This window comes from Aulonocara stuartgranti (genome assembly GCF_965226115.1).
Source record: "Aulonocara stuartgranti genome assembly, chromosome: 10".
NCBI classification, from domain to species: domain Eukaryota; kingdom Metazoa; phylum Chordata; class Actinopteri; order Cichliformes; family Cichlidae; genus Aulonocara; species Aulonocara stuartgranti.
The window spans coordinates 7,749,016-7,771,482 of NC_138946.1; the positions used below are offsets into that span (position 1 = coordinate 7,749,016).

Consider the following 22,467-nt stretch of genomic DNA (forward strand, 5'->3'; position numbering starts at 1 on the left):
CACACATAACAGTCAACTAAGCAATGAACTAACTAGTTTCATAGTTTGAAAAAATGCAATTAAACAGTTTCACAGATATAAAAAGCATTTTTAAAGCATCAAGGTGATTCCCAAAGAGCTAAAAAGAAGAAGTGTCAGGCGGAAAAAACTGCAGCCATGACAACAGGTCTTGTGGAGTGAAGGATCTAAATGTGAAATTTTTGGAGGACGTCAGGAGAGACGTTAGTGTCTACAGCCATCTGTAAAACAGGAGGTTCTACCATGGTTTGTGGTTGCATTTGAGCCGGTGGTGTTGAGGATTTTCTCAAAATGGACGGATTTATGAAAAAGGAAAAGTACTGGCAAAATCTGATGCACCATGCAGCACTACCTGGAAATTACAAAACAGTGGCAGCTGCTTCATTTCTCAGTCTGACAATAAAGTAAAAGCAAATAGACAAACACGCAGTGGAACACTACCCGTCATGGATTGGTTCCCCCAGAGCCCAGACCTCAAAATTACTGCAGCAGTGTGGGATCATGTTGACGGACAATGGAGAAAAAGGCAGAAACATCCAAATAATCCTTCAGGAAGCCAGGACGTATTCCCGAAGACTACTTGTATAGTGATCACAAATTTTCCTGCCGTGGGCTCAATAACGTCTTATATTATCTTATCTTTTGACCAATTCAGGCTGTTGAAAAGTGGACTCAAGTTTAAAAGTTCAGAAGTTTGCCAGTCACAACTGCATTGAAAGCCTCTGGTCAGCTGCCAGCTTCCTCCAATAACCCATAATTCACTATATATTCAGTTTATATATGTCTTACAGGCCTCGGTATTTTTAAATGGCACAGAGATTTTTGCCTGGCTGCCATTGTTCTCCTTACACTCATATTTCAACAGAAAATAGACCCTTCGTTCCTATTCCACGTCACCACTTTGAAACGCTCACAATTCAAGGATGCAAAGGACAAATAATACATTGCTTGCATTTGTTCAAAGAAAGTAATCAATAATCACTAGCTGGGTGTTCTTTCTTTCCCAGCTACATATTCCCACTGGAAAAGCACTTGTTCTACATTGAAACTGGTCTGCATCCTCTGAATGGATCAAAGAGTTTATTCAAGTAGTAGAGTTTAGGAAAGAATGCTCATGAATAGAGTTGATTTAGTTTTGTATTTCTTACTTATTTATGCTTTTTATTGCGTTTTAAGGTGAAGGATGTCAGTGGGGCAGTTTGAGCTCTTGTTGGCAGAGGTGAGAACACATGTGAGTAGGGAGAGAACTCATTTCATAGAGTCGATCGACCCGGAGCAGCATCTAGCTGTGTGTCTGAGGTAAAACAGCATTATTCTACCATTTCCATCTCATTGTATAGTCCCTACTGGTGCAGGTTTTGAGCTATAGCGGACTTGTTCCCAAATGCAGTCTGATTGGTCAGATGTGGATTAGAAAAATGTCACAAAAATGTATTAAGATTAGGGGAGTCTCAAAAATTACTTTTAAAGTGAGAAACTTTTTCACAGATTTTACATGTCCGGTGTGCAAAGGTCTTTAGTTTTAGTTTTTGTTGTGGTGACATGGGTGGTAGTTATCCAACTGTAAGATGTAAGAAGTTGCACACAGTATAATATAGCAATACAAATTAGTTTATGGGTGCAGCCGGCTAACAATATTTGCTTGTGTTAACTTATAACTTGGCACTCCACCCTTTCACCAGACTATATTGCACCCAGACTTAGCTTTGTAGATTTGGGTTTACATACTATTCACTCACAACAGTCACCACTATACTTAACTTTAACTTCAACATTACCAACTTCAATATTAGCAACATCTTTTACTCCCCAAAAGGCATCTAGGAACAGCTTCAGTAACTCTTTACAATTATTTCCATTTTGTTGTGTCACATAAAAAGCTGTTCAGTACTGACTCAGTACGGCCTGTGAAAGGACTCTTAATTAGTTTAAGCCACCTATTTGTAACAGAACTGACACCATCATTGTTTCTGTGGTTTCCTTGGTCCTTCTAAAGAGGAAGTAAAGCACTCTGCATCACAGCTTTACTGATAATGATGCTTTCAGACGCCACTACGGGGAATTCAAAAAGACACAGATGTTTGGTTAAGTATGAAAATGTTGTGTTGAAAATTTGTTTATACGTCTGCTTGACTCCATAAGCAACAAACAGCCTTAAAAGCATGTGCAGCAGTTCTGAGCTAGTGTTTACTGTACATTAACAAAGCGGTGAGATAACAGATGTTATGTGGAGGTGGATTAGCATGATGACGCACGTCTTTGATATAACTGCAAACCACTTTCCAAAGCAATTTTTTTTAATTATGAAGTGCATTTTTCCTCTTAATTCCAAGCAGAAGTCCATTTATTGTCCATTTATTGTCCATTTATTGTCCATTTATTTCAACTGAGGTTTGAAAAAAAAAAAAAAGGACATGCAGAATGAAATCTATTTTTTGCCACCACTTAAGTAATCATTAGGAGATAATGCAGCTTAAGGCAAGAATTGATTTGAAACCACTGCACAACATTAGAGTACTCAGTAATAAAGTATTACTGGCAGTGAACACTTATTAAAGAAGACTGAAAGAGAATACTAACCCCCTTTAAGATGAATCTAGTGCTACACTGAAATAAACTAATGCCTGACTGAAAGTACAACACATTTAACATCATTAAATTCACAGAAACATAACATGAGTTCTGTGATTTATTAATAATTTAGAGCTGGATTCCTCAAATCACTGAATATGGCCCATTTCCCTACATCAATAAGGAATTAAATGTTCTATTATGGAAAATACCAGGAAAAGAATAAAGTCATTATATGTTAAATGCCATTTTTCCTTTAAAAAGTCCACTCACAGGCAACGTATCTCTGACCACTCATTTTTTGCATGTTTTAATTGTACTTGTTTAACCCCTATGAGACTTTACTACTGAACAATGTCCTCGCTCTTACTTTGAAAGGTCAGTCTGCTAAATGGTGAGTTCCAGCCTTTCATGCCCTTCTCATGTTTCCCTCCCAGGTGGTTTGTGCTTCAGTTTGCAATTGAGGTGCAAACTGGCGCACATTTCAGGTGGATCAGGATGTTGTGTCAAACATTCATTATTAGTGCACCTGCACAGAAGTTAATGAGTGAAATTTGAACTTACTATATTAGCACACAGCAGAGGCCCTGACTCAGGGTGAAGAAGACACCAGTGCAGATGCCCAGCACTTAAAGAACTATCAGTGTAATTTATGGAAAAGCTAATAGTTTTATGGCTTCAGCTGGACCAGGGATGTCAAAAGTCCACTGCACAATGCTACTGACCTGGTTATGCTAGCCATTGTCACTGTCTGAAAAGGAACACCATCACAATCACAGCACCAATGTAGAGGTTTTTCTGAGTAGTGTGCTCTGGAAAAGTTGCAAGCTCGTGCAGCACACCTCAAGCGCCAAATATAAATGCCCACGGTGTCACTAACCAATGCAGTGACTTAACATGGTGATGAGGAAGCTAAAGAGGCTCTTGTTTAAAAAAAAAAAAAAAAAGAATACACACCCATTCTGACAGATACAAGGCCTACCAAACGTTCAATCTGAACCAGAGGCAGTGAGACTCTTTGTTGATAGAGGCAAGCTACATACAAGTGGGGCTTTCTGCAAAACACAAAAACTACAGACCCCATGCTAGGTTCAGGTGCTGTGATATGCTATCAAATGGGTCTACAAGCAAAAGAAGTGTTAACAGATGATACTGAGGGGCTATTTCTCACAGATATGAATCCAGGTGTGTCTTATAAGTTTGGCTTCTCTTTGAGGTAGCATTGTGTTGGAAAAGAGCTAATTATATATATTCCTAAGCTAATTGTATATTCCTTAAATTATCACATATACAAATATAGCAGTCTATCACTGATAGTACTTGCATGTATTAGTTATCTTAATTATTTATCTGTGGTACTAAATGCCATCTCAGCCCCTCCCTAATTTTTCCCCATCAGCCCTCCTCACCAGTGTGACAGGCAGCAGGATGGTGAGCAGAGCGATGTGATGCAGGACCAGCAGGAACTCCTTACGGACAAAGGAGTTTATGGTCCTCAGTGAATGCCGCTTGTAGTCCTCATGCCCTTTGATGTGGAAGCGGTAGTAGTGACTGAGGTACATGGCAAAGATGTCGTACGTCATGTAGGGGACACCGTACCAGATGACAAAGTAGGTGGCCAGCCAGTGCCTGAGGAAGACAAAATAAAATTGTTATCAGTGTCTACAACTAACAGCAGAATCACCCACAGGAATGCCTCTATCAAAAATGGATGACCATGATGTTCAAATAATTGAATACTCATTATTAAGAAGTTGAGCCTGCTATCACAATGCGGGTTAAAAAAAAAAAAAAAAAAAAAAAAAAAAAAGACCTTTCATGAGATGCAACTCGTTTTGACCAATTGCCTATTTTACATGGTGATATGATGCCTGAAAGTTTACACAGAGTGAGTTTTTTGACATTTTCTCCAGTGAATGATCTGAAAACACATTAAACATCCAGGGTATCAGTGTCTGTCTCCATTTCTCTACAACATAGACACAAAACTGAGGAAGTTTTGCCACTGAAACTATAATTTTACATGACACAGGCTAGTGAAATAAAAAAAAAAAAGTGCTGAACAAGTACATTAATTTTACTTTTGTTTGTAACGGGTATTAAACTGATATGGCTAGATTTTAAAGTTTAAATCTTAAGTGTGTTTTTCAGACCTGAAAATGTTATATGACTGCACAGTTTGCTTAAGAAGCTATAGAAACTGAGGTATATTAAAAAAAAAAAAAAAGAAAAAGTCAAATACAGACTCGTGCCTTTGCAGTCTGAGAGTCTGTAATGTGGAAAATATTCAGAATATAAAAGTAAAACTTTGCTTGATCCTAAGGGAGTCAGGTGGAAGGCTTTAAATGTTTTTTATGGAATGACCCGTGTATGTTTGATTTATTTATATAAAAATCATGAAAAAATCTTTACCAGAACTATAAAACCATATTAATCATTTACCAGTCTTACATTCACAGGTCACTTTGTTAGGAGCACCCATTTAGCTGCTCATTTACACAAATATCATGGCTGCAGTTCAGCACATTTATGGCTCTTTTCCACTCACACCAATTCAACTTGACTCTATCCGATATTTAAGTGATGACATATGAACCCTGTTTCTGGGACCAAACTACTCTATGTTTATTAAGGCTGTTGTGTTTTTAACATGTTTTAATGCTTTGTATCTTGTCCTATTTAATCTCAACAAGTCCTAAAAAGGGCAGTGATCACTGTCGGCCTCTCTTGGTTTTTATTATCACTGTTCATTTTAAAGCTCAAGTTTTAAAACCTTACAATGTAAGTACAGCCCAGCCCATGCAGCAGTATATTAATGACTAACCTCGTATTATGGATGGATTATCTCAGTTGTTCTCCTGACTGAAGTTTGGTCCGTTTACAGCATCCTGCCATGCGATTGCTTTTGTCCCTAACCTTCGGGAACCCTCGCATTAACTTTTATCAAGTGGAATAAAGTCAGAGTTCATCCTCAAGTGTGTTTATACTGCATTATGCTAACCATAGCTATGTAGCTAGCCACCACGTAGCAACCCTACAAATGTCACTGCTGTTTAGTTTCCTGTCTTCATTTATGTTGGAAGTGATAGCAGAGCTGTATATTTCAATTTTTTCAGAAATCCCCAAGTCAGAACGTAGTATATTATGTTTGGGTGGAAACTAGCAAGCTAACTTCCTGCTAACTTCTAACCCCATTAAATTTCATAAATTCTGTTTTCATGGATGCCTGGATGTTAAACGTAATTACCCAGTTGAGCAGCCACACTGATCATTTTATTAAAGATGAAAGAATTTAGACCGTTTTTAACTTTCAGTGATGTCAGTGTTCGTTTGACTTTGGGACCTGAAGTGGAGTTTGGACCCGGAAACGGCTAATGACGTCAGACTTAAAGACCAGATTCAACTCAGCTCAGTTTCAGTAATTACAATTGAGTGCCACCTCAATGTGGGTGGGGTTGTTATAGAAATGCGGCGTTAACTCAGGGAGCTTGGAATCCCAGTCGAGTAGGTACCAAAAAAAAAAAAAGTGCCCAGTAACAGATACTACTACCTAAAGGAAAATCCTAGTTGATCCAAATGGAGTAGGAACGAAAGGTGATTTAACTGACTTTGTGGTGTAGTTATTGGTGCAATGGTGCGGGGGATATTTACTTGGAAGACTTTGGGCCCCTTAGTACCAATTGTGCACTGTTTTAACACCACAGCCCAGCTGAGTATTGCTGCTGACCATGTCCCATCCATTTACAACCACAACACACTAATTTTCCAGCAAAATCCAGGAAATCCAGCTGCTTCCAGCAAAATCAGATGCTGTGTCACAAAGCTCAAATGATCTCAAACTGGTGTCTTGAACATGCCATTGAGTTTATTGTAATCAAATGGCCTCCACAGTTTCCAGATCTGAATCCAATAGAGCACTTTTAGGATGTGGTGGAATAGTAGAGTCACATCCTAGAAGTGCATCTGACAAATCTGCAGCAACTGTGTGATGTTATCATTTCATTATGGACCAACATCTTTGAGGAACGTTTCTGCTCTATTAGGTACACCTTGCTAATGCTGGGTTTAACCTTTACAGTGGGCAGTGAATATAGAACAGAAGGAGGCCTAGGCACTATCACAGCACAGTCCTAGAAAAAAACATGTAAAAAAAACAAAACAAGACATTTACTTTCAGTAGATTTAAATAAAAACCTGCACTTTTTTTAACCACCCTCTGTCCTGTGCAAAGCATCGGAAAGCTTTAAGACAAGCTTGTGTAAGTACAGTAAAATCAACAGCTTGGATAGCTCCAGTAGCCTAATGAGCACTGATTACTGTGATGGTTAATTATGTGGACAGAAAGGAGTGAAGCTGCAGGGTAAAGCTGAGCTACTGACCCCTGACCTCTCACTGGCTTCTCTAGCTTTTAAGGTCAGTGGATGGAGATTAAGAACAGTAAGGCACAACAAACAGCTTAGGGAGGAAGGAAGGCTACATGAGCTGATTCTGTAATGTATGTACTTTCTGTATTAAATAACACAAAAGAAAGCACTAGTCCCCCAGACATACATAAAACAGAACTGCCTGGTCTCTTGCTGTATAGGTTCTCATTGGTGTAACTCGCATAATAATAGAAGATAAATAAGAATTTCACCGTCCTCAGGTGCTTATGTTATTTTTGTTCTTATGCTCTGTTTGCCTACCTGTTTATTAGCACGATTATTTAAACAGATATGGACACATACATGTTAAACTTCTACAATGGCTCTGGTTTGACGGAGCTTAGAAATTATTAACTTTGTGAGCTGATCTGAATTCAGGCCTGGATCCAAGAATTCTTGGAAGGAATCTTTACCATTCCAAGATAGGGCATAATTAAACATTTTGTGTCTTTACTCATTTTTAGAGTGGTGGTCATCTCCAGCCTTGGTGGCGGTATGCAGGACTGCTCAGACTGTTTCAGCAATAACAACAAGAAAAGCACTGGCCTTCTCATTTGCACCACTAAATGAAGCTTTGTTTATTATAGATTACAACAAAGAAATGGCTTTCAAGGCAGCCCTATAGCTCAGTGCATTCCTAATTTTGTTTGTCTCTCAAATATAAAGTATAGAAAATATTGTTAAATGAGGGAAAAAGCACAAGTAATTAGATACACAGTGTTTGCCAGATCATATTAACCACTTTATTTGGAGCTAATGTTAGAGTCTGGCGAATCAGGTGCGTTTGAGCTACTTTAGTGGTTCTACTGCAGTTTATACAGTGAACACCACCATTTCTGCAACTTAACCACTAAAGGCTAAAAGAAGGGACAGGTTGCAATGGAGAATTAGAGTATTTGTGGGTCTAACTCTGGAGTATAAGCCCCCGGGTTGAGCGCACGTCACAGGACAGCAGAACTGAGCAGCGTTGTGGAGGAATTAAGCTCTGTGGGTGATTTGGAGTGGGGGGGCGCAAGAGATTAGCAGTCTGAAACTGGGACTGCCAGGGTCTGGTCGCTGACTCAGTGAAGGATTAATAGGCTGGCATTAACCTAGCGTCACACTTTCCTCAGCTGCACAGAGTGGCCAGTGCTAACGCTAACAGTAACTCATTGCCAGCTGGCTGATGTGGAGGCAGCATGAAAGCAACTGGTTCAATAAGAGAAACGGGCAGACTGCTGCCCAAGGAAAGATACTGACCTATCAATCACAAAGGAAGTTAGTCTGAAAATCTTTAACATTACATGACTGCTTGCATCATATTCAGCAGCAGGGGGAGTGTTTCATGCTATAATCGCAGCGTAGGTACCAGATCTTCTGATTTATAACCAATTCCCAATAAAATAAAACCATTTAAATATGTGCTGATGAGGCTCTGGTGCAACAACCCCTCCGACATCACAGATTAGCGCATTTAGTCTTCAGACGCTTTGCTGAATGAGCAGAGCCGTTAAAGGTAAGAGCTATCACTCAGATGGGATGCAACAAAAAGTCCTCTTAACATTTCTGCTTAACCCTCAGGACAGCAATGCTGCTTCTATTTCCTGGATGACAAGCTTGCAGTTTCCCAGTTACACTAAAACACCCAAATAATGGACTTTATATCTTTGACCTAAAAACAGGAAGAAGAAATCTCAGCAGCTAAGGTTATGTTAATGATAGGATGTTGTATCGCTAACAGTCAAGTGAGCAGGCAGCCACAGATTAACTAAAAACGGCTGCGAAAAAAAAACAAAAACTTAAAAGCACCTATAAGTTAAGTGGGCCAAAAGGAAAAATACTACCTAATACAATCTAGAATTGACAGGACAAGGAACAGTAACCGCAGGAGAAGAGGAGACAAACAGGTCTCTGAATAAAGCGAGGAGGAGCGTGTCGATCAATTTATTTTAATAGTGGAGTATGCAAGTTCACACTTTGGACTGTTTGTGTGTGTGAAGAACGTGAAGAATTAACAGCACGAATGTTATGTCAAAGACTTCAGCGAACTGTGTTAGGGCCGAGTGATTATTCGCATTTTCACCTCACAAGCACGCCGAGATTGTGTAGCTTCTAAGACAGATTAAGCAACTTTGTTCACTGTTAGCAGGCTGTGACTAACATTTATGTTTGAGTCAGTGAATCAAAATTGAGGCCCGAGTCTTTGGAATAACAGATCCCACCAAAGGGAGGCCCAGGAAGCATAGCTGCTGCTTTCATGTGTTACCAGTGATAACCAATGTTTCACTAAAGGGGTTATTTACATGAAGTCTCACCTGTCATTAATGACGTTGCCGCAGCACGATGACACGACAACAGCTCCTGCTGTGGTTGCCATGGCAGCATGGATAGAGGACACCAGCCTGCAAAAAGGGAGAACATCGTCACTTATGCACTGGATGGCTGTAACATGTAATAGAAACTTCAGTGAAGCTGATAAAAGTAATATATGTTCAGATATTTATTGTCCCGATTGTGCCTTTAGAAATCTGTTTAATCTCAATATGGCCAGCACCCCAGAAGGAAAACAAAACTTCTTTGAAGTATCTTAATGTTGTTCTGCTGGCCCTGTTAGTCCAAAACTTTAATTCCTTGGTTTATGATCAACATAGCCATCAGTTTAGCTGCACTTTGTTTTTAGCACTAATAGGCAATTGTTAACCTGCCAATATATTAACACACAGCTGAGCCCAGGGGTTTTTGTGAGTCACCAGGGGCCTTTGGGGTTGATGAAGCACAAGTGAGGTCTGCATATAGTTTATGCATGACTACATTACGAGGGTTATGCATTATCCTGTTGGTGCTAGCCAAAATATTTTTATTACATTTTTGGTGAGGTTTCATCCCTTGCCCAGAAGGAGGACCACCAGAACAATTGTGTACACACAGGAAGCTTTCTAGCTGACGGTTAGTTGCTGGCGGACCTTCCAGGCTCCAGTTTTCTGTGTAACCCTGTAACCCCAACTTGCTGTGAACTGCTTACTTAGTGGACCCTCCTTGACCCCAGAAATACACCAGGCCTGCATCAAAGCCAGAGATCATCACATCCACTCAAGCCAAGCCAATGCTTGCAACTTCACACGGCGGTGTGTTTCAGAAGGGCATTCATGACACTTAAATTGGCACTGTGTTTGTCTTTAACAAAACCCAAGTCAAGCTGCAGAGCAGGTAAGGAGGTCAGGAAGTCAGACACAGCCATAGTTTTTCAAACAAAACCCTTGTACAGACACAATGCCAAAGATACTGCCTGATATGTCTAATAACAGTTTCATAACAGCAGATATGGTGATAATTCTGATCTTAAACAGCCAATCAACAGGTGACAGTTTCACATGTGTGGCAGCAGACATATCTATATGTTATCATAGCAAAGATACATGGAAGTATGCTTATGGAATTTCTTCACCAACTATTGGATAAGGTGTATTACTATAGCAACTGTTCAGTCCTGTTGGCTACAGAGCTTGATTGCGTCAGCCGTCTGGATTGAGCCACTAATGAAGCCAAAAAGCAGCAGTGTCATTAAGTAAAACCTACATGGATAAAAAGTTTCAAAAACTTATTCTGGGGAAATTTCAGCATACTTGTGAAATGGTTTTGAGATTTAATTGGTTACCACTGAAAATGAAGTTATGTCTCTCCCGGGGCTCAACACTAATTACCTAAAGAACTGCCCAGAGGTGCTGCCAAGATGACTGCCTAGTGCCAAGACTTGTTTCTATACGCACTTTGCTTAGAAGATTACACCAGTGTAATACAAAAGTTAACATTTGTGTTACTACACTCCCTGTTATTATCATCATCTAGTTTTAAAGTTTGATCTTTGCTACAATTATGAATAAACTCAAAATAAAAAAGGCAGGCGTTGGCTTAGTTTTTTGTGATGCCATGTGGGAAATTATTGGGTCAAATAAAATTCACTCAGATCTGAGCTGGTAAAACTGAATGCTACAAGAAAATTTAACAAATTACTTCAATCCAAGCCAAGTCAAATTATGCGTGTTTTCAATGTGATTAATAGCTCTAGGACAGGGCAAAGCCCAACAAATACAGGTCAGTTTTACACAAGTGCTGCTTCAGGTGAGCCGCTTAAGATCAGTGTACCGTGATGGGATTAGCAGTACTTGGCTTCAACTTTCCTCATCTATAAACAGACCTGTGACATAGGAGAACTTGGTACATCTTTATTTGAAGTGTCACTTGGAGTGGAGTGGAGAAAGGCATGCACAACATTCACCGGCCTCGCACCTATGAAACAAGTAACTCCTACACTGAGATCTGACTTGTGTTTTATAATTATTTGCTTACGTTTATAGCAACTTCATTACAAAATTATTTTTAATAAATAGTGGCTGTGATGTTGTGACCTTGATGAGTGAACAATCACAGAGAAATAGATTTTTTTCTCTTGGTTCAACAGATTTATTTTGTCTAATTTAAACAGAAAGCTGGATTATTTCACCAATTAAATTTTTGTGTGTGGGTTGTTTTTTTGTTTTTTTTTTCAAACTATGAATGACTTTTGCTCAGAGAAGCTCGTTCCCTGGATGCTCTCCAACTTGGCAGCACTGACACTAAGCTGCTTTGAAATGACAAAACATGTCCTTTATTCCCCAGCAGTCACTGCGGCCATGACAGACAGCCGCCCATCTAACACAGTGTATTGTTGACTGATTTTCCCAATGGGTCTGTTTTTCATCTCCACCTACTCATCAGGAGACAAACACATACTACCAGGCTATGTGTGTTTTGTCTGCCTATGTTTTCCCCCCACCACCCAACAGACGGTATGTACACAGGAAACACATGAACTGTAACTTGTTACAGTTACATAACCCATGTTATGAGTTTTCCAGCTGATCAAATCATGTATTTACAGCAGGTGCAAACAATACGAGACGCAAAAGTCCAAATAAATAAATAATAAAGCAGCTAAATAAGGGAAAAAAGAAGCTGAGATGGTGTGCATGTAGGGCTGAGCGATATGGCCTAAAATTCATATCGCGGTATAATTTGAAGCACGTGCGGTAACGATATATATCGCGATATATTGTTTTCTTCTGTATAACATATTTTCCACACTATAAGGCACACTTAAAATCCTTTAATTTTCTCAAAAATCGAGAGTGCGCCTTATGTATGAATTCTGGTTGTGCTTACTGACCTCGAACCGATTTTGGCGTGCAGAAATCTGTTAAAAAATGTTTTGATGGATTGTCAGAGCATTACGGCTGCCATAGTGAGGAGCTTCGCGGAGTAATCTGGGTCCAAAACTCAGTCTGCTTCAGGTCAAAGTCAAATGAACACAAAGAGTTAAAAACGGTCTAAATTCTTTCTTTAATAAAATGATCAGCGTTGCTGCTTTACCAGGTGTAACAATTAAGTTTAACATCCATGCATCCATGAAAACAGAATTTATTAAATTTAACGGAGTTAGAAGTTAACAGGAGGTTAGCTCGCTAGTTTACACCTAAACATGACATACCATGTTCTGACAGAGAGATTTTTGAAACCAAGTAAAATGTACAGCTCTGCTACCACTTCCAACATAAATGAAGACAGGAAACTAAACAGCAGTGGCGTTTGCAGGGTTACTGAAGTTGGACTACCTGGTATGTAATGTTGTGCTACGTGATTGCTAGCGACACAGCTATGTTAGCATAACATTAGCACAGTGAAGCTGGAGGATGAATGCCAACTTTTTTTCCACTCGATAAAAGTTAATGTGAGGGATTCTGGTGGTTAGGGACAAATGCAATCGCATAGCAAGATGCTATACACGGGGCAAACTTCAGTCAGGAGAACAACTGAGATTATTCATCCACAATACAAGGTTAGTTATTAATATACTGCAACAATATGGGAATAGAACAGCTGCGAGTAGGGCTGCTCAATTAATCTCATTTTAATCACGATTATGATCTGGGCTTTCAACGATCATCAAAAATGACTGAGCCGATTATTAGCACCTCCCTCGTGCTTTACTCTCGCGCTGCTCCGTGTGGCAAATCGAGCGCACCTCTCTGCATTTCGAACACCCGTCACAACAATTAAGAGGACCCGAGGGAAGCTCGGAAAGCTAAGCAGAAGTTATTTGGAGAGGAGAGTGACTGCTATTGGTTGAAAAGAGAGGTAAAAAAAAAACTTCAGTGGTGTGGAAACATTATGGGTTCGCCGGAGTCAGACGTGGATCAAGTAGACATAGTGTGTAAACTTTGCTATGGTGTCGTAGCTGCACCACAGAGCAACACTGCAAAGTTCACTAAACATAGATGTTTACATTTTTCATTTATTTCTTATATCGCAAACATTTGCACTGTTATCAGTATTTGCACACTATTTTTTTTTTTTTAAGTCATTATTCAATACATTGTTATTGTTAACCCTTTAAAGCCGGACAGAGCAGCACGCTCCGTTTTGCGTAACTATTTTTAAATCCCTGTAGAACCGGAACCGTGTAAGCTAGCGCAATAATTTGTTTTCCATATGAAACCGGAGGAGTTGTACTTACATCTTATGCCATCAGCTTGTCCTAGGTCACGGTTTCCTTCCACATGAAGCTTTGCAAAAATTGCATAAAAGGGCTTTCAGGAACAAAAACATAATATTCCAGAAACACGCTTTGCCAATCTGACCAGCTGTTCATAACACTTCCCACATTGAAAAAAAAACTTCAACACGAACTATCGCATGTCCGCCATTTCCTGCCCGAAACCGGAAGTGACGTCATTTTCGCGGAAAATATAGTTTTACTTGTAGGCCTTAAAAGCCTATACTGGTGTTTTTATAAGTCATGTTTGACTTTTCTGAATAGTTTCTGTGATGCTTAGAACTCGAATTGCACTGCTGGAAGTAGTTTATTTTGATGCACATGCTGTTTTCTTTGCAAATTTGCATCACAGGATTGTTTTTCGTTTTTCCTGCAGTGTATATAAAAATTGCTGTATCTCCAAAATAAAACTATGAAGACACTCAAAATAAAATTTCCTGTTGTTGTAAACAATTTTTTGCAATTTTTTTGGTATTTAAAGTTTTGAGGGATAAACCTCTTAAATTTTTCCAAGTAGAAATATATGTAAAAAAAACAAAAACGATTTTTAATTTTTTTGTAGTTTATTGCACTTTTTTGCAATTGATGTAGTTACTATGGACTTAATGCATACATATTATTAAAATATGGGCTATAACAGTTGTATTGATGTATAGCAACTTGAAATGCTCCCAAAAATGGCACTACAGCATGTAAAAAAAATAATATAAGCTCTGGCGGACTTGGTTCTATGGTAGGTCTTAAAGGGTTAAATAAATATCGTCAAATAATCGAGATCTCTATTTCAGTGAAAATAATTGTGATTATCATTTTTGCCATAATCAAGCAGCCCTAGCTGCGAGAGAATTCAACATTAATGAATCAACGTTACGGAAGTGGAGGAAGCGCAGTTTTTGGCTTTCCCCATATTTCAAAAGTGCTTCATCTCTTTGCTATGACTGTCGCCTGGCATAATTTGCAGATGATAATGGTTGTAGCCGCTGCGATGCTTTCGACCAAAACAGGCGCAGCTTGATGACATCATCAATAGGGCTGCCACGATTAGTCGACTAGTCACGATTACGTCGACTATCAAAATCGTCGACGACTGATTTAATAGTCGACGTGTCGTTTGAAGCTTTGTAAGATCCTGAAAGACGCAGGAATAAGTAGCAGGATTTAAGAGTGTAATAACAGACTGAAACAGAAGATGGCAGCACTGCATGTACAAGGATGCCAACTGCCGTTAAACCCCGAAGAAGAAGAAGCTGTGTCCCAGAATTCATAGCGCGGCCCAGCTCAGTTTCCAACAATGGTGGCAGCTAGTTGGTTTTACTCTTATTATTCTTTCTCGGTCACAAAATAAATGTTTAACATATTTTCAGGCAAGAATGTAGCTGTGTAAACCTCAAATACCTGCTCAGTTTATCAAGACACCACATATTTTCAAAAGTGCTCCGACGTTTTCAGAGACGTCTGTTACCCACTAGCTCGATAGCTAGCCGGAGGCTAGGCTAGGCTAACTAGAGCCGTGAGAACACCGGACTCCCGGCAAATCGTTTTCAAACCGACCGCCGTCTTTCGCTACTCAGGTTAAATATATATATAAGTCACTTAGATAACTTCAAAATGTTATTGTTTGGCTTTTTTTAGTATTTTATTTGTTCCTGAGTAAATCGGTTTGGCTGAGATTAAAGTTTTTACACAGCTGAATAAACGTCAAGCAGACAGCTGATTATCAGAAGTGTGAGATGCTCAAGAATTTACTCCGGTGTCCTGTTATATTTTAGATAGCAAGGAGTTTATTAAACCACAACAATCTGCAGATTTCATTAAAATTTAATAAACTATCATCTTGTCTTTATTTTTAGTTAGCACATACCTTAAACACTTAAAGCTGTAAGCTAATGATAGTTATATAAGAGCAGATGCTGCTGGTGCAATAAGCTGTATGTCCAATGGATGATGATCTGATTAGTCGACTAATCGCAAAAATAATCGGTGACTAGTCGACTATCAAAATAATCGTTTGTGGCAGCCCTAATCATCAACATGCGCTATCGCGATAGAGCGGTATAGTCAAAATCTCTATCGTTGGCCAAATTTATATCGTTTCTATTGCCCACCCCTATGTGCATGTGAAATGTACTTAAGGAAAAAGAACATTTTACTATTATTTTTTTTATTTTTTTTTATTTATGGTTTTAATATTATTAAAGTATCCTTCACATCATTGCGAAAATTAATAACACTGAAATACTGTTGAACTGCACTTTTATTTGACACCCAGTTGTTGAAATCGTCTCTAACTGGACCTCCTTAAATTGAATGTCTTGTGAAGCTACAAGTGGGATAATTACTTAGCCCTTGTAAATAATAGATGAGAGGCTTGAGCGAACTACCAAGGAAAATGATTACATATTTCTTGAGAACTGGGGTACTTAACACTGCACAAATTCTTGGCTATGGACTTTTCATTTTCAATTTTCCAGCAAAGATTAATCACATGTACATATATTAACAGTAATTATATTGAGGTATGGCAAAGATCTAGTCTTTACTAATGCAGTGTTATAGAGTTTACTAAGATTTATTGACTAATTTAATTATTTATCCGTTAAGATATAAGTCAGCTGACTGTTTAACCAAGCTTATTGGTTTCTCATAAACTCCTTCAGTTTCCAAAGGCAAACAAACACTAAAACCATCAAGCCATGGCTGTTCTCCCAGGTGTTACAATAAAGTTTAACATAAAGGCATGCATGAAAAATGGGATTTACAAAGTCTATCTGATTTAGAAGTTAGTAGTTTAAGGCTAACAAGTTGACATCTTAAGATGATATACTGGTTCTGTCCAAAGTATTTCTGTGAGGGGAAAAAAGCAGTTACTGACAATAATACTCGAATGGTTTAAGGTGGAGTAGTTGACAAAAATATCTTCTGCATTGTGTCCAGCTACAGAATTAAGCTTAGGTTAATACAAACTGTAAGATGAGGGACAAACTGTTGTTACTCTATAAAAGTCCCTGCTAACGCTTTCATAATGGGCCAACAGAAAGTCTGAGATGAGCTCAGTAATAACATAAGGCTAGTTATTAATATGTTGCTGCATGAATCCTGAACCTCACCAGAACTGTCAGATTTATCCAGACAGCTCCCCAGCAACTTCAAACAGAAGAGTTCGCCCTTATATCAGAAATATATCGATTCTCCTTTTCCTCTCAAAAACACTTTGCTATTTCTGGAGAGAAACGCTGAAACCTGCACTTACACTGTTCCATTAGTTTACTACTAATTTCTAAACCTGATGCTTTGGGTAGATAAGATTTGTTAGTACTGAAATGAACTGGCTGAGTCTTGGTTTATTAATTAGCTCTTTGCCAGTAAGCCATCCACAGAACCTTCTACTCCCATTTGAACATTTGTGCAATAGCAACCTTATGCTAGTCGACTTAGTAATGTATAGGATCAGAAACAGTTCCTCAGAATGAGTCACATCATCAGAAAAGTGTTAACAGAGGTCAAAGTCAAGGGCCTTTTCATCCATAGACTTCTACAGGACTTTTCTGCATCCACAAGTATCATCTCTGGTTGCCTTTAAAAAGAGTACTTTTCAGAAGCTACGTCATTTGTTTTAAGTGGATGAAGTTGAAAAGGGAAGCAAAAAATGCCATTCGTGCATTTTTTTGGGGTCATGATTATGATGATAGCACACCTTTTAACGTGAATTGATAGCGAGTTCCCATAGATCCACCAAGGTATTACACATACAGCCACAAACAGTGTTGGGGAGTAAGGGAATACATGTACCGCCGTTACCTATTTAAAATACAAAATATGAGTAACTGTATTCCGTTACAGTTACCGTTTAAAAAGGTGGTATTCAGAATACAGTTACTTTGTTGAAATAAATGGATTACACTGCGGTACTTTCCTGTTTCATATTGTCGCGGGTGAGGACTGTTTGGGTTTTGTTTGACAGCTACGTTCTGTTGTTCCAGGCGGCAGCGTTATGGTTGCCATGGTTACAGGGCGACGGTCTCTCTCTCTCTCTCTCTCTGCGACTGTGTGTTTCCTGGGTGAGAGAGCGCCTTTTCGTTGTTGTTGTGCTAAGCTAACAGGCAGAATGCTACAAGCATAGCTCTAAAGAATGTAGCATCATGGGCAGTGTAGTCCGTGTTGCAGGGAGAATGGACTGCCATACACGTTATGGGTCTGTGAGCGCGAGGAGGGAGAAAAAGGGGAGTGGAAAGGTACGAGTTGTCATCGAGGAAAAACGGGAGCTGGAAGCATGTAAATATAATAATAACCACTTCAGCCAAGAAGAGTGCCTGACGAGCCCAGTTGTAAGTAAGCTATTAAGACTCGACTGTACACCGTGTTCGTGTTTTCCTCCGAAAACAATAAGTTCCGTTGGAGCAGTCTTTCAACGCCTCTCTCTGTCTCTCGCAAGAAAAGTTGACCCACACAACAAAGTAAAGCTATTTTTCGGCTACGAGCCGACAGGGACCCCGCCGTATTAGTCAGAGGTCCCTTTACTACAGTTCGGAGTCGCAGACCTTCAGTAATAGTAATAAATCACAGCAATAGTACATTCATGTTGTTGTAAAAAGCATGATAATATATTAAGTAATCCAAAGTATTCAGAATACGTTACTGTCATTGAGTAACGTAATGGAATACGTTACAGAATACATTTTGGGGCATGTATTCTGTATTCTGTAATGGAATACATTTTAAAAGTAACCTTCCCAACTCTGGCCACAAAGCACCAAACTCTCTTAGTCTGAGTGAGTAAGTGATTACAGTTTGCACTCAGACATACTCAGGCTAGTTTCGAAGGTCAAAAGACTGCTTTCTTTCCTTTTTTTTTTTTTTTTTTTTTTTTTAAACAGTGCACTCACAAATGGCAGTGCTGAGAAACAAAGAGTATTTGTGGTTTCCTGCTTGAACCTGTAGTCAGCTCAAACCAAGGTTTACGGCGGGGGACCACAGCAATGATACCGGCATCAGCAAGTGAACAATAGCCATGTGACACGCAAGTACAAAAACCACAGGTCTGAGCTAGGAAAACTTAACAGGCCGCCTTCTCTCTTTCCCCCACAAACTCAATCCCCTCACACCGGCTTTACGGCCTTCTAAGGCTGTATGGTCTCATACTCTGTCACAAGACTCAGTTCATACAGCCAATTCATTGTGTGTCCGCCAATAACCCCCTCTCTCCCCCCTGCAGCTGAAAAGTTGAGTTCGACGGGGTGAGGAGCGTGCAGTGGGGAAAAAGGGGAAGAATTCTTTGTTGCCTTGTTCGGTAATGTTGTCTTTTCTTCCCTACTGTGTCAGGCCAGCGAACAACCTCAGCTTCCCTTTCAGTGTTACCAGGTCTTCGCACTGACTGTTTTGTTACACATGGACTTGCTCTTTCGTGTTCCGTCTCGTGCTCTCTCTCTCTCTCTCTCTCCCCCACACACACACAGTGTCTGACAGCAAGAAGTGGTGTTTTTGTTCCTCTAGTAAATGGGCTACGTAATGTGTAGGTCCATGGGCACTGCAGCAGAGCAAAAGAAAGTGACAGCAGAACCAAAAAAAGCAAACAGGGTAAAGTGCATTTCATGGCAAGAAGGAACTCTCCCACTCTTCCATCAGAACCCCTTGATTGTATAAATGGATGCTGGAATGTCACTGGCTGCGTATATGGGAAATCTTGAGTTTGAGCCAGGAGAGCAGCACATTTCCTGGTGGCTTGACGGTCATTTTGGTCAGCCAATTGATATGCAAACATTTAAGCACTGTGCCAAATCTAGACATTACAGGTATGCACTTGTTCTGATAACATCTCCCCCTCTCTTTCCAAATAAACTCCTAGTGACAACTATCACACATATTGCAGGGGCAAAATAAGACTTGTTGTTTGGCATTAAATTCCAGTAAACAGCTTGCCACAAGCCTTAGTAACTCAAGTTTGTGTGCTTAATTATATTGTATCCTCCCTTGGAGAAATAAATGGGGGCGCATATGGGTTGTGTTGATTGGCGCAGACTGACTCCAACTGTAATGTGCTGCCTATCTGTCTGAATTCATACATTTGCAAACCTTCACAAATCTATCCAAGACTGACTCCAGTCTAGACAGGTAAGACCCCAGTTGTGCGGAAACAGGCAACCTGTGTAACCAAAAGTTGCCACCGAGAGGTTGATGGTGCTGCAATCAGTTGCTGAGAGCAAAAATTCAATTCAATAACCAGGCAACCGCTGATTTTCTTCTAGTCTTGAGGTTTCATTATTTGCCATTTTTTCTCTAGTGTGACTGAGACTTAGGTGAGTTAAAATGCTTCAACTAGAGAAAAAAAGTTACATCCTACGGGAACATGTCCATGTGTATATACACCCCATGGGCATGTGCCTTGCAGCACACAACAGGAGTTTTACCTGCACCTTTTCGCACAGGACATATGGGAAAAGTGGCATATTAAAGCTCATGTCTGATTGTAGGTCATAGTCAGCAAATGTTTGATCCATCTCTTTGTCCAGTAATGTCACGAAAAGTTCAGCCCCGCATGTGTTAAATCAGCTAACAGAGATGAGAGGGAAAGCGAGAAGCTGGAGGTAAACAACAGAAGGAACTGGAGTCCCCGCTGAGCTCTAAAATCACCCCAATGCCGAGATGATCATATCTTCCACACTTATTCCATTAACTTGTATTTACAGTTAAAATAAAGCTAACTGTTTTGTGTTAACACACACAAATCCTTCAGGTGTCCAATTTATGCTACTTGGAAGCCTGTGATACAAAGCATGGTACAGGCAGAAGATGTAGACATTAAAGGCCAGTTTAGTGGTTGAGGGCGAGCAGTCTGACAGCCTGCAGGCACTGTGGCTTGTAAGAACGATGTTTTCCGATAGCTGAGCATTTGTAAATTAGCAGAAGCGTTATTCGGCAGTAGGCTTCGGTGTATTTCAGTGCATAGCTAACTCAGCAGTCGGCCCTGACCAGAGCTCAGAAGAGGATTAGCTAGAGTGACAGCTTACAAATGAGCGCTGAACTGAACTGTGCAAATGTGAGCAAGTCACACTGATGCCCCCCCCCCAAACACATTTATAATTAATACTAATGAGATCCAAAGTTAAAAACGTTTCTAATGTAATGATTTTATCGTTCATTCACGTGGCTTGTTCAACTCTAATAAAAAATGTAACTTCCTGGGATTTCTCTGTGACTACTTATTGGAGTGAAAGTACTAGAACTGAACTGACGCTGCATAGTTGTGGTTGGCTGATATCAGTAGATAAGCATTATTCTAAGGTGTAATGAATGGGAAACTGATGTAATTAAGGATTGTTTTCTACTCCCCCCAATTTTTTATTTTTTAATTTGAAAATTGCGCTATTGTTTTTAAGAAACTAGATGCCATTTAAAAGCTAGACTGTATATGAAAGATGGATGTGGCAACTGAAATGTTTTTGAAGACTCAAGCTAAGCATTTTAAACCAGAGTTATTATAAAAACTAAACCAAAAAGAAGTGAAAAAGCATTTTAATTTAATTAAATAGAGGTAAAAACTAAAGTCACTTTTTAGACCCAGAAGCTAAATCTAGTATTTATAAACAGTCTATGAATACTGTCTAACACAGTGGTCCTCAACCTTTTTTGCACCACGGACCGGTCTTTAAGGTGTCACAGATAAATACAACAAAATAAAATGATACGACCGAGACAAAAACGGTTGTATTTTGTAAATATAATAATAAATGCAAATTCACTGTGTAACTTTTTTAGTGGCGTCCTCCTGAAATGCGCCAACAAAATTGAGAGTAACATTCTCCGCTCTGCCACTTAATGTTCTCTGGTCGCTATGGTAACAGTCCGTGGCCTGGGGGTTTGGGACCACTGGTCTAACCTATTCTGTTGCATATGCTGCATAAAATAGCACTATCCGGTCTTAAAGTCTGATGTTATTAGTCATGTTTGGACCCAAACTCTGCTGCAGGTCCCAAAGTCAAACGAACAATGCGGCATCACTGAGAGTTGAAAAACCGTCTAAATTCTTCAATCTGTAATAATATGTTGGCTGCTTTACCAGGTGTAAAAATTAAGTTACCAGGCATCCATGAAAACAGAATTTATTAAATTTAACAGAGTTAGAAGTTAGCAGGGAGTTAGCTCGCTAGTTTCCATCTCAATATAATATACCATGACAGAGATTCCTGAAAAAAAATTAAGACGTACAGCCCTGCTAACACTTCCGATTAGGGCTGGGCCATATTATACCGTTCACGGTAATACCGGTATAATGTTAGGCAACGATAGGAAAATGAAATATCGCGATAGAATGGGAGTAAAACGCGCATGCGCAGTGCCTTTGTTTTCATACGCACATGGCCGATTGTTGAGTGAAACAGATGAACCAGAATTGGTTTGTAAAAATGGTGCAACTTCCGTGATGTGGAACTGGTTTGGTGTTTGTCCATCAGATACACAACAAAGCACATTTTTTTGCAGAACATGCAAGCAGCCGTTGTTATTGTCATATTTGTCGGACTAAGATGCTCTTAAATCTGGGAGTAATCTGGGTCCTAAACTCCGTATTCTTCAGGTCAAACAACACTGCAGCATCACTTAGAGTTAAAAACTGTCTAAATTCTTTCATCTTTAATAAAACGATCAGCATTGCTGCTTTACCAGGTGTAACTATAAAGTTTAACTTCCAGGCATCCATGAAAACAAAAGTTATTACATTTAACGGAGTTAGAAGTTAGCAGGAAGCTAGCGGAAGTTAGCTCGCTAGTTTCGCTAGTTACCTAAGCATGATATTGCATGTTCTGACTGAGAGATTTCTGAAAAAAATCAAACGTACACCTCTGCTATCACTTCCAACATAAATGAAGACAGGAAACTAAACAGCAGCGACGT

At 39.5% G+C, this 22,467-nt stretch overlaps 1 protein-coding gene across 4 annotated transcripts in view; it reads right to left on the reverse strand.

The window, feature by feature from the left end:
• tlcd3a (TLC domain containing 3A) overlaps positions 1-22,467 on the reverse strand; it is a 75,727-nt gene that overhangs the window by 27,243 nt on the left and 26,017 nt on the right. For all 4 annotated transcript variants that reach the window (XM_082549429.1, XM_082549428.1, XM_082549430.1 and 1 more), the window contains 2 exons: positions 9,308-9,394; positions 3,999-4,218 (listed from right to left, as the gene is read on the reverse strand). In XM_082549429.1, coding sequence (XP_082405555.1) covers positions 3,999-4,218; positions 9,308-9,394 — 307 coding nt within the window. The remainder of the gene's footprint in view (positions 1-3,998; positions 4,219-9,307; positions 9,395-22,467) is intronic.